Source organism: Salarias fasciatus, chromosome 13, assembly GCF_902148845.1.
Source record: "Salarias fasciatus chromosome 13, fSalaFa1.1, whole genome shotgun sequence".
Lineage (NCBI taxonomy): Eukaryota > Metazoa > Chordata > Actinopteri > Blenniiformes > Blenniidae > Salarias > Salarias fasciatus.
The window spans coordinates 9,013,344-9,025,255 of NC_043757.1; the positions used below are offsets into that span (position 1 = coordinate 9,013,344).

Here is an 11,912-nt window from a genome sequence, read left to right on the forward strand (position 1 = left end):
CAGCACATCCATCCATCTTCATCCAGCTGGATCCAAGTTAAAGGACATTACATCCTGGATATTTCACAGGTCAGGAGAGATAAAAAAATAAGGTTATTTGATTTGACAGTGATAATTATTCATATTTTATGGAAAACTCACAAAGGATATTTCTAGTTTGTGACAAATACTATTGTATTTCTAACAGTATATTTAGAGTTACGGGGTCAGATTTATTTCTCAAGCTGGCGAGCATTAGCTCTGTTTAAAGAGGAGAAAATAATAGTGAGAACAAATTTCTGCTTTACTGGAGAGCGCACGAGACAGAGATAAAGCTTTAAAATGTCTGGAAAAGATCTCAGACTTTTATCTTCAGGCTGCTGCTGAATTACAGGCCAGTACTTCAGTACTTGAGTATTTCAAGAAACTGTGCAGGACATAAGTTCAAAGGAGGCTTTCAAAGAAGCCAGATCCAGATTTCCCAGCATGCACAGCCTGTCAGATAAAAAGATTATGTGATGTAATTTGGGAGGGCAAACAAAAATGAAGCAAAGCAGCTGTTTATCTCGAGCACAGTGAACAGTGAGATGACTGGACCATTAAAGTCCCACATGCTGAATCTTTCCCGTTAACGCCCGGAGCTCTGACTGTACATCTAAGGCAAAAACAAGATATCAAGATAACACACTTCATACATTTAGTAAATCAGGCCTTCAATCTTGACTGTCAACATTATTTCAAGGTACTTAAAAAAAGCTACTAACCGACCAGAAGCAGACTGACCAAAAACTAAAGTGAATCACTGGATTTTGGACTGTGGATTTTCGGAAATGCATTTTAAAGTTACGGCACGATCACGATGCTGCGAGCAACACTTACCGGTTCGACGCGTTCAGCTCACGTCAAGAAACAGCAGATTAATGATCAATACACTCATCCTCACACTTTTAAGGCAGCACTGCCTGTAAAATCTGTATCGCTGACGGACGTTCGTTTTCCAAATTAAAGGATTAGATTTTGTGTGCAAACCACTTATTTTATATAAAAGAAATCATTCCTTCAATTTTCATCTTGTACATTATTTTAGCATAAAAAGTACTTTAGAAATTAGGGTTAAGATTACAAAGATAAGAAAATTAAGTACATTTTTCTATTTTTTGCTATATTTTTTTGTAAAGATTTCCACTCATTAAAGGCGTGATATGAAATCTGACCCTTTTTATGAATGCATGATTAAAGTTTTACATCAACGGATGAATGCTAGGGTTAGGTTAGTCTGCCCTATTTTAAAAATCGAAACAGCAACATTCATGATATCAATTTAACAAGCAAATATTTGCTTTACTGTCATAAAATGAAGTGACCGCAGACACAAAATCCCTCCAGATCATCAAGTATTGCTTGTATATTTTATTTTATGTACAGTACACGTAAAAAAAGAAAACAAAAAAAGTAGCCAATAACATTGACCGACTGCGGGCAACAGTAGATAGCCAAGTTGCTCATATGCGGAGAGCGAGGGAGGAAAAAATAAAACAAAATTTAAAAAAAAAAACTGGAGCACTCAAACACACTTAGGACTCACTTCCACAGTTTGTTGTGTGTTAGAAAGAAAAAAAAAAAAAAAGTGGGAGGAGTGCATCGACCTGCTTCTTCGGTTGGCTGAGCGTGATCTTCATTTGAAAAAAAAAAAAAAAAAAGTCTCCGTTCCCCCCTTCCACCTGCATCCAACAGCTTTCACCACAAAGGTCACCAACGGTTGGAGTCGCTCGCCGACGTCTCGATGGAGCTTCTTTTTTTTTTTTCTTCCACTCCCTCAGCAGTTGGATTCACAGTATTCGTACAGCGTTTGTTTCCTGGTAAAGCTTTAACTGATGATGCATAGGGGAGCGTCGACACATTGCTCCGCTTCCCGGTCCTCCAGTGGAAATGTCTGACGTGGCGTGTGTGTGTGTGTGTGTCTGTGTGTGTGGACAGAAACGTGTTCAGTGTTGAAGCCGTCTCCACCATCCAAGAAAATAAAGCATCCCTCCCCCCTGCTGCCTGTCAGGGCTGCATCTCGCAAATAGTGTTTCAGACAAGTGAGCGTACAGCAGGCCACCGAGGTACAGATAAAGTGCTTCTTTTTTTTTTCCTCCTAAACGATTTAAATAATACAACTAAAAAGAAAAAAAAAATCTGGAAGGGTGGGGGGGGGGATAAAATGACAGGTTGGAGGTAGAGGAGGAGGAGGGGGGGGGGGTTATGTAGACTAGTGAAATCCAAACTAAGTGAAAAGGAAGATGGAAGGGAAAAACATGATTCAGTATAAATACGAACACGAACTACACTCGCAAAGGATGGAACGATTTTGGAAAAAAAAAAACAACAAAAAAACTGCGATCGCTTCGTGGAGAGTCTCTGGATGGAGCCGTTCACATTTTCAGAGGAGGATTGTGGGTAAGACTTTTGTCAGGAGGAGGAGGAGCCTGTTTGCTCCGCCCCCTCCGCACCGTGATGATGGACAGCAGCAGACAAGGAGGTTTTTGTTTTTTTCCTTCTCTTTGTTTGTTTTTTTTTTTGCCACAGCCTGAAGTCAGAAAGGTTGCAGGTAGGTAATAAACAGACAATAAATACATTCTGGTCCTTGTAGTGTTGTTATGCGGCTCTATTTGAAATATGATTAAACCTAAAAGATAAAATAACAAAAAATAACGAGGAACAGTTCAGTCAGTGAGATGCCTGGCGTCTGTTTTGTTTTTTTTTCCTTTACTTTTTTGCTCCCTTATTCAGTCTCTGCAACGCTCCACCTTGGCGGCCATGTTCCACCAGCCTTGTGAAAAAAAAAGTTAAAAAAAAAAAAAAAAAAAAAAGCATATAAATAGTAGCTGTGGCAACCGCACGTACTCCCTCCTGGGCCTTGATGACAGAGTGAGAATCCAGAAAAAAAAAAAAAAAAAAAACCTTGGAGATCTCTTCAGTCGTCAGCTTCTGGAGGAGAGAGAGAGAGAGAGAGCAGAGTTAGGATGAGGAGCAGACATGGGGCAGGTACAGCGTCCCGGGCAGCGAGCTGCTTTCTGGCCCTTCCTTTATGAGGTCTGGAAAAAACACCAAATATAGGCTGCTCTTAACCCCTGGCTGTTTATTCTGAGCTGCCACCGGCCTCCTCTCGCCCTGCTGGGCAAACACCGGGCCTGGAAACCGCCCGTCTGCCTGCTACTTACACGTTAAAGACAATATTTAACATCAGTGAGGAGGGGCGATGCTACGAGAGGTCAACGCTCTCGGGAACAGAGACGAGGTCATGTAAAGACCATGTCAAGGCAATAAAGTTTCAATATTTTCATTTCAGAATAGTTTCACTTTGGTGTGGCGGTGGTTTGTAAAGGTTTGTTCACATAGAAACACCGAAAATGTGCAGTTAGTAAGGATTCAAAAGTTGTGTTTAGCAAGTCCAAATCTCCCTAATGCTGCTTTGACGTCTGGTTCCAGTCCCGCATTATGATTCCTCAGGACACGAGGTAAGTAGAGACGCTGGATTTCAGCCTCGTTTTGTTATGCAAACTCGTAGAAGTACAAAAATGCAGGAAGCTAGCCGGGAGCTGAGAAGCCGCTGCAGCACATGCAGAGGGGTTGAGAGACAGAAGTTCAAAATGCCACCAGCTTCATATAAATCTCTGGTGTGGGTTTCACCGTTTGAAAATGTTGCTTCAAACACATCTCACACGTTAGAGCAAACACATGCAGTATCAGCATGCGCCTCCAGTGTAAGCGCTCCAATGTATCGCTTTCTGACAGGACCTGACAGCTAAAACTTACCAAAACTGTGGCCCAAAAACCGAGGTCCAGACAGAACTGTGGGTGACCAGTCCCGCTGCACCTCTAAGTAGGTAGCACGTGTGCCACAAATGGGCTCTGTTGGTTTTTGTAAAGAAACTAGACACACGTGCACAGAAAAAATGAAGGGTGAAAACACGGCCATTCGCATGAACAGCCGACAAAGTGGGATCACCAGTAAAGGTGAGTCGACTCTTAAACCGAGTCAGACCTTTGATTCTAAAAGTTGCACTTTCCCTTTTTCATGAAGATGGAGTCGAAGTGTTTTCAGAAAGTTTCAGCCTAGTCTTTTCAAAAAGTCGCGCTGTCAGTGGCTGTAAAAGTGGAGAGGAAAACAGGGCCTCAATGTTACAGTTTGAAGTTCGTACTTGGGATGTTCCTGGTGACTACATTTTTTTTTTTAAATGATTCATATTAAATGAAATAATTCCCGACTGTATCGGATTTTAAATGCCGCTGAGGTATGAGACACTGTGTCGAGGTCAGCATTTAGCATCCAAGATCGGCTGGTTCAGACTGAAGTCGATTAAAGCTTCAAAGTTGGAAAACTAGTTCTCACTGCTGGCAGCAGCAGTCACTACTCGGTGCAGCTGAAGAACAACTGAGTCGACGCGGCTTTGCTTCTGTCCGTTTGTTCCTGATATAAATAACCTTATTCTATTTTTCAGATGATCCTTCCATAAGGTCACATGAAAAAAACTTCACAGTTCATCTTTTAGATAGTCAAGTTTAGTTTCACGACACAACATGAAATCATTTCCAACATAAGGTTCACATAAAAATCTAATTTAATGGCGTAGCCGCGCTGAGAGGTTCATCGGGTTTGTACACAGTTTGAACTGCCAGTGCTTGTGATGGATACAAACAAACACAAACAGCTTTGTGGATATGGGCCGTTTGAAGGGTAAAATAGAATGAATAAGCTTAGATATCTGGGAGCATGGAGCCATATTAATGAGTAATTGTGTAAGAGTCTTTTCCTGGTTGTACATTTGTTGTGCTGCCTGTCAGGTGGAAAAAAAAGGCACCGTTCTTAAACAGCTTTTACACCATTTAGATTTTTGTGTTTCAAACTTAAAGCAGAAATGAACTTTTCAATCACTCCCAGCTTCTTAAGATACAGCTCCTTTTTATCAGTCCCACATGACAAAACCCAAAAGAACTGCTGATTGCGGACTGCTGATTGGGATAAAATGACTCACTTTAGGCTCTATGTTTGGGACAGGATGCCATTTTGAAAAGAAAAACGGCTCTTCACTGACAGCCTGATTACAGACATTAGTTGCAGAATTTGCTGAAACTAATGACTATTTACTCCAATTCTGATAAATGCTGTCTTGAATATATTTATTTAATTACAGCAAATCAATGAATTAGCCTTCTCTGATTTCCCCAAAGCTTTCCTTGATTTTAGCTAATGCAGAAGGACAGAAAAAGATATTCAAAAATGTGAAATCTTCAATTTGTTTAAATTCCAGGACACAAACTAAAAAGATATGATGGGCAGAAAAAGATTAAAAAAAAAAAGGCTCTTTCTGATGAGCGGTTCCTTTCTTCAAGCTTCTAATCACTGCAGCTCTGAAGCACATTCACATGACCGTCCTGGCATTTGTACCTTGTGCTAGTTTTACTCATCTTCTCTGCAGCAGCGAACCCCCTCCCCCCCTCTGCCAACCCGCTGACTCACACCGCTCGGTCAAAGTTAATCACACGGCTGAAAATCACAGCTGAGACATTGATGAGTCAACTTTTGGATATTTGGATGAGCCCAGACAAAATGACAGGATGTGACTGACACTGGCTGGCGAGTTGGGATTCAGTTCGCCTCAACACTGAAAGTAAAAATGCATCGATGAGCCTGAATCCAATGAGTGGATCATTAGTAATACCTGCAGAGGCTCGATTATAACGAATTTATTTGAATCAGGCATGTTTGAAAATGAAAAATGTTTTTCTCCATGACCTAGATTGAAAGAAAACATGCTAACTGTGATGATTTGAGCAATGCAGAGGATTGAGCATTACCGTAGAACAATATGTACTTATAGAAATCAGACATGCCACAGCGGCGATCAGATGTGATGCTTGCAGACTGACCTACGTGTCGCAGTGGGAAAGCAGTGACGTGATCTCTGGGCCCATGTGACCGACGGCCTTGGCCGCCTCAAGGATGGCTCTGCGGTACATCCCTTTCTTCTTGCGGTTGAAACGAGACCTGAAGAACTCCCTGAATGGCGACAGTTTGGCGACGGACAGCTGGGAGGTGGTGGGCGAGCCGAACCACGCCACCTTGGCCTGCGGCCACTGGGCCTCGCAGCTGGGCGTCTCCTGCTTGCGGGTACCGCTGATGCTGAGGACCCGCGCGGGCCACCAGGGGAAGCCGTGGATCTTCCCCCACACGATGTCGCCCACCGCCACGGCGTGGCCCTCCTCCGTCACACACTTTGTCATGCTGCGGGTGTGCAGTCGCACCGTGAGCGGCGGCACCGTTTTGCAGTCGTCCCGTGAGGGCACGGAGGATGAAGTAACGGAGAGGTCCTCGCCGGGCGCCAGGTCGCACATCTCGGGGGACGTGCCGTCGGAGCTGAAGGATTTGGACTCGTCCAGGCTGTCGCTGCTGCAAACGGACAGGCTAGACGAGTCCGCCTTGCGCTTACGGAAATTGATGAGAAGGGTGAGGTCGCTGTGGCTGCGCTCCGCTTCCTCCCCAGAACTCCCGGACCAGAGGTCCAGAGAGTTCTTGCCTTCTACTGAGTCCTCCGAGTGGGAGAGGCACGGCCCAGGCGCCCGCGGGCTTCGTCGCCGGGCGTCCCCTACGAGTTCTGCCTCATACTCCACCACACTCTCCTCGCCCTCCCTCTGAGGAGGTTTCAAGCGTATCTTTGGAGAAGGAGAGTCCTGAGCCACGTTTGTAAAAGGCCTGGTTAGTTTGAGTTTGGGAATGGACACAGTGAGGCCAGACCTCGTGGCGTCAAGTATGTGCCGCTGCTCCTTGGTGGGATTAGAAGGCGCCTTTCCATTTTCTCCCACGCCGTTCTGCACCAGCTGTTTGGGGCAGAATGGCTTGACCGACCCATGGACGCGAGAGGGGATCTTCATGACCTCCCCTTTGCCCTGTGGAGTGCTGTAGGAGATCTTAATAACAGGACTATGGGGGATAACGTCACCGACAGGGTACTTCTCCACATCAGACTCAGCCCTTTTATCCTTTCGTAGGCGTTTGCTGTCGAGGCTGGTGCCGTTTTCTCGTCTCTTAGTGTCCTTGCTTGCAACTATGTCCTCTTTTCTCGACAGCTTAGAAGGCAGGTCCTTCTCGTCGCCGTCCTCGTCGCTCTGTAGTGTGTTCTCTTTTCTAGAAGTCTTGGTGTTGCTCATGCCATCTTTGCTGTCCTCGTCGCTGTTCAGTGTGTTCTTGCATTTTTCACACAGCACCTGCCTCGGCCGTAGACGGATAGTGCTCATGGTCATACGGCCGGGTTCTCGCGTCCGCCTCTTCTTCCTCTTGATTGGTCGCGGCGGGGGTTGAGGTACCCATTGGCTATATGTGTGGCGCACCCACAAAGGTTGAGGAAAGGGGGCTCCTTCAAAATAAGGAGGATAAGGAGTCTGTCCAGCGGGCACCGGCGTGGGCACGGGGCCAGGCTGCGGGGCAGGGGGCATGCTGCCTTCAGGGAGAGTGTTTTCATCCTTTGGTCTGTGCGAAGCCTGGCTGGGAGATTTGGAAACCGGCTCCTCACTCAGAACTGCCGCGACTTCACAGGCAGGCATAGGTATCGGACAGTCCCCAAGTTTCGCCGTGAAGTCTGGGAGACAAAAGAGTCCAGTCCTGAAAAGGAAAAACAAAAAACAAGAACAGTACATTATTAACTGGATCAGTTATAGAAAACAGTTAAATGTCACAAGCATTTCCTGCTTAAGCAATTTCCTCATCACGAATGATAGCATGATGCTTCCACTTCTCCATGTCAAATAACTTGTGATCAGTTAGGAGCATTAAATGTGTTCTTGGGGGAAATCGCAAAAAGATTAGTGTCTCTACAATGACTCATTTTCTAAACTTTTGATTTATTCAATTCAATTCAGCTTTATTTTTGTAGTTCCTGCTATTTCTGTTGGGATGAAGGGAATTTATTTGTGGGATTATACACTGAACTTTTCTGAACTGTGGATGCAGGACAGCTAACAAAAAAAAAAAAAAAAAAAAAAAAAAAAAAAAAAAAAAATCGAATGTGATCTACAATCCTTTTTGAGCCCAAAGTTAATTAGGACAGTATTCTAAATTTAACCTAAAATGATTAAGAACCTTCTCTAACTAGCATTTCATGCTGAATTACTGTAGTTGTTGTTTTTTTTTTATATTTTTAAACAAGTAAGCCTCAACCTTAAGTAAACCCTTTGGGATCAGATCAAGCTTTCTTTGTTTTTACACACGTAACTGCAGTATTTTTGTACTGAGCTCCTCTAAAATGCAGTGCACTTCAAGCCATGTCTTTTCCTGCTAATGTCACAATGAATGACACAAAAACTTAACTGGTTTACTTTTTCTTTTACAGGCTGTGAAAACAAAACACTGTAATTAAAGGAAAGACTTTGATTTCATCTACCTTCGGGGTACTTCTGTGAAATTCCTTGTTGGTTCCATTTCTACTTGATGACCAAACTCTGTGGTTCTTCTTGTTTTCTGCATTGTTGCGCCCTGCAGGACCCTGAGCCTCATCTACATCCGTTATAGATGCATTTTTAGATACCTTATAATGGTGAGATTGTGCTGTCCTGCACAAAAATTGATATGGAAATGTACCCCAGACAATCTGAGCATGTTTTTTTGAATGCAAATAATGGAAGTAAGCAAATAAAACCTACGCTATGCATTTAGTAAAAGGGCGGCTGAAGCTTTTGGGAGGTGCTTAAAGCCCTGCGCACAGCAATAAACAAACAGAAGCAGATTAAATGCCAAAGAATCTGCATTTGTTGCAACTCAGTTCAAAACTGATGATGATGTGATACAAATTGAACACAGCAATAACAGTTGAAATGATGTAAATTTGATATTCCTGTCTGGACATTTTAATGGCAGGTGTAAACGGGGTCATTGGGACAGCAATAAAACAAAAAAAAACAAACACGTGTTGCCAATTCAGTGTGGAAAAAAGTCAGGTATATAATTTCCTGAATCTGAAATACTTTAGCCGTTTGTGGACACACTGGAGCCACTCCCGCGTCACCTGTGTGCCGAAAGTTCATAAAAACGTGGGGGTGGGGGTCTGCCAGAGGCAGCAACAGTATCGGTGACTTTCCTCTGAGCTATTTTATTTGTTCTTTTTCCTAGGATCAGCAAACACATCCAGTGAAGGCCCAGCTGCCAAGAAGTCTTAAAGAGAGGTGGCTGGCAGGCAACAGTAACATGGCTGTGCTGCTTTAGTCAGGAGACAGCAGACAAAGAGACTACAGGATGCCCAGGATCTCTCCCTCTCTCTCTCCCTCTTTCTCCCCCTCCCTCCTTCTCTCCCCAACATCTGACTGAACAAAAACAATCCCATGAATCACTCGGGATTCAGAGGTGTGGGGAAGGAGCCAGGAGATTTCAGTTTGTTTTTGCATCCACGTCTACTTGGTGCTTATGTGTGGTGAGATTATTAATTAGCGCACATTTGGGGAGCCCGATTTCCGCCCCAAGAGGAGTAGCTGGCAGGCGTCTCCGAGTAATAGTCTCAGGGTGAGGTTTGCTCCTCTCACCTTTCGTGCGTGTGCTACCTCCCCCTTAAAAACTGCCCAGTATTAGCCGTCCCTGTGACTGACGGGGCACGAGCAGATCCGCCCGTGACGGGGAACAGATAGTGCTAGTTAGGCACAGTACAAGGACACAGCCATGATTCACTGCGCTGTTGCCATTTCACATTGTGTACAGTGTAACTATGAGGTGGAGATCTGCCTGAGTGATAGGAGCAAATGATGACATTAAGAGAGGGAAGAAAAAAAAAGCTGCAGAAGACAATGGCAGGATATGTATTTCCATGAGCTGAAAAGGAAGAAGAAGTCAAATTTTGTCAGTGACAAGGCCTGAAATATAGGCCTATTTTAAGTGATTCCAAGGCCAGCCTTTTCCCATCAGGGTGGGTTATTTTCAGGACAGCTCAGACTCTCGCAATGAAAAACCATCTAAGCATACTGAGGGGCAAAGCTGGTCAGATTCTGATTCTGCTCATCTATAAATAGTCTTAAAGCCAGTAGCTTTTAAGGTGCAGGAGCAACACAAGGCTTACACATGTGACACCAACAGCAAGAGGGCAAAGATAAGACATGTCACTGATACATGGCAATGATACTTTGATGCTATGGAAAAGGCTTGTGATTTCAGGCTGGAAAAGACAAATCAGGGTGAATCACACATCCAACCCAAAGCAAAACTACGTTTGCAAATAAACCAGCAAAAGTTGTGGGGCATTTATTTTCATTAGTGTCTTTTTCTATTGTTTCTACAGGTCAAAAGTGAGTGCTATCAGAGGGTCTGCTTCCCAATACACAGCCATGTAGCATCACTGTTTCAGGGAATCATGACACTTTAAGGTTATTGCACATCCGTTTGAGCATGAGGATATGATACATTTTATATAATAATATAAAGCATAGTGTTCAGTGAAGGCCTGGCTGGTTTCAGCTACTTGATTAGGCTAACAATAAGCTAGGGATGAACCCATTGACAGCAGCTATTGTTTAGTATAAGTCACTAACAATCTCTGTAGATCAAACTAATATCTTCACACGCAGTCTTCCAACACAGTGAAATAATGTATTTAATCCTCTCTTTGTGCTATAAAATGATATCGGGGAGTTAGCACGGAGCCTCCCTGTCAGCTCAGCTCTTTTATATGAGGGCCCAGTGCGCTAGCGGCTAGCTTCGTGCTAGCTCCCGTTAGCATCAAATGGTAGATTAGCTGCTAGCAGAGTTTAGCAAATTCATTTTTAAACTAAATTTAATGGAAGAAATAAAAGAAACGACACTCACTTTTTGCCGCAGTCGAGCAATATCCCCGTGTAGCTCCTTTCTCGATAGGTCAGCGTCACCACCAGTGTGTCGTTAACTATTTGATCGATAGTGACAGGTACCCGAGAGCCGGCCCGCAGCTCCGCGGCCGCAGCCTCCATGTTTCCCGGGGTGAGTTGTCCGGCTCGGCGGTGCTCGATCCCGGCCAAGGGAGCCACGGTCGCTTCGGCCAGAGATCCGTCTCGCCTTCGCTATTGGAGCAGGAGGCTACACCAGGGCATAAAATGACGCCATCGCCCCCTCCGAGTCAATTACAACAGCCCTGCCACCGCTGACATCACGCTGTCGGAGCTCCGGGAGTGAAACATCTCCGCAGACCAGGCCGAGCCTTCCTCTGCCTCACAGCCCGCTCTCAACTCACAGCCACCGACTTTATCTCGGAAATGCCTCGTTTTCTTCCGAGCTGCACACTCATGGCGTGCGGACGGTGGACATGACAGAGACGGACATGATGGTTTTCAGTCAGAGCTGAGAATAAACGACACCCCTGTTAAACAGAACAATGGAAAAATAATACTAATAAAATTAAAGAAATAAATTACATTTATTTCGACAGAATGTGCCAGAACATGACTGCTTAGCTGCAAATGTAAGCTCAAGCAGTTACATTTCAATAACACTATTATATCAAGCCAAAAACAAATAATTTGTCTTTATTTTTGATTATTTGTGTCAGTGATGTCAAACATAAGGCCTGTGAGCCAAAACCGGCCCACCAAATCATAAAGCATGATGGTAAATATATGAAAGAAAACTGGTTAAAGCAGTGCTTGTTTTTTCACCTGATTTTTGGCTTTTTCAATCAGAAATATCCCATAATGTGGATGAGCAGACAGATGGCCCTCTAAAGATTTAAGGATTCTGATTGACTAACATGGCTTCATGCTTCCTGCTGTTGAAATCAGCGTGAAAAATGTTATTTTTGAAACAGAGAGGGGGAATTATGTTTTTGTAAATACCCCGCTATGTGTATATGCAGCCTGAGATATAGTGATCCTGCCAGGAAATACAGCTACCTTGTTGCTATGAAACTAACCTCAAAGCCACACAGTCAGGGTGAGTTTGTAAAAAC

General features: G+C 44.1%; 1 protein-coding gene across 2 annotated transcripts; it reads right to left on the reverse strand.

The window, feature by feature from the left end:
* Positions 1-1,374: 1,374 nt before the first annotated feature.
* pwwp2b (PWWP domain containing 2B) lies at positions 1,375-11,196 on the reverse strand. Of its 2 annotated transcripts, none has more exons than XM_030106185.1 (3): positions 10,802-11,196; positions 5,893-7,621; positions 1,375-2,791 (listed from the first exon to the last, which is right to left on the reverse strand). In XM_030106185.1, the coding sequence occupies exons 1-2, from the start codon at positions 10,939-10,941 to the stop codon at positions 5,893-5,895; spliced, it is 1,869 nt and encodes a 622-aa protein (XP_029962045.1). In that variant the 5' UTR covers positions 10,942-11,196; the 3' UTR covers positions 1,375-2,791. The 2 variants fall into 2 exon arrangements, with proteins under 2 accessions (XP_029962045.1, XP_029962044.1); XM_030106184.1 differs by having other exon boundaries at positions 1,375-2,949.
* Between the last annotated feature and the right edge of the window lie 716 nt (positions 11,197-11,912).

Coding starts and splice junctions, on each gene's coding strand:
- pwwp2b (XM_030106185.1), bottom strand. CDS start 10,941: ATGGAGGCTGCGGCCGCGGAGCTGCGGGCCGGCTCTCGGGTACCTGTC. Junction 7,622..10,801: donor TTGCTCGACTGCGGCAAAAA/GTGAGTGTCGTT, acceptor TTTCCTTTTCAG/GACTGGACTCTTTTGTCTCC.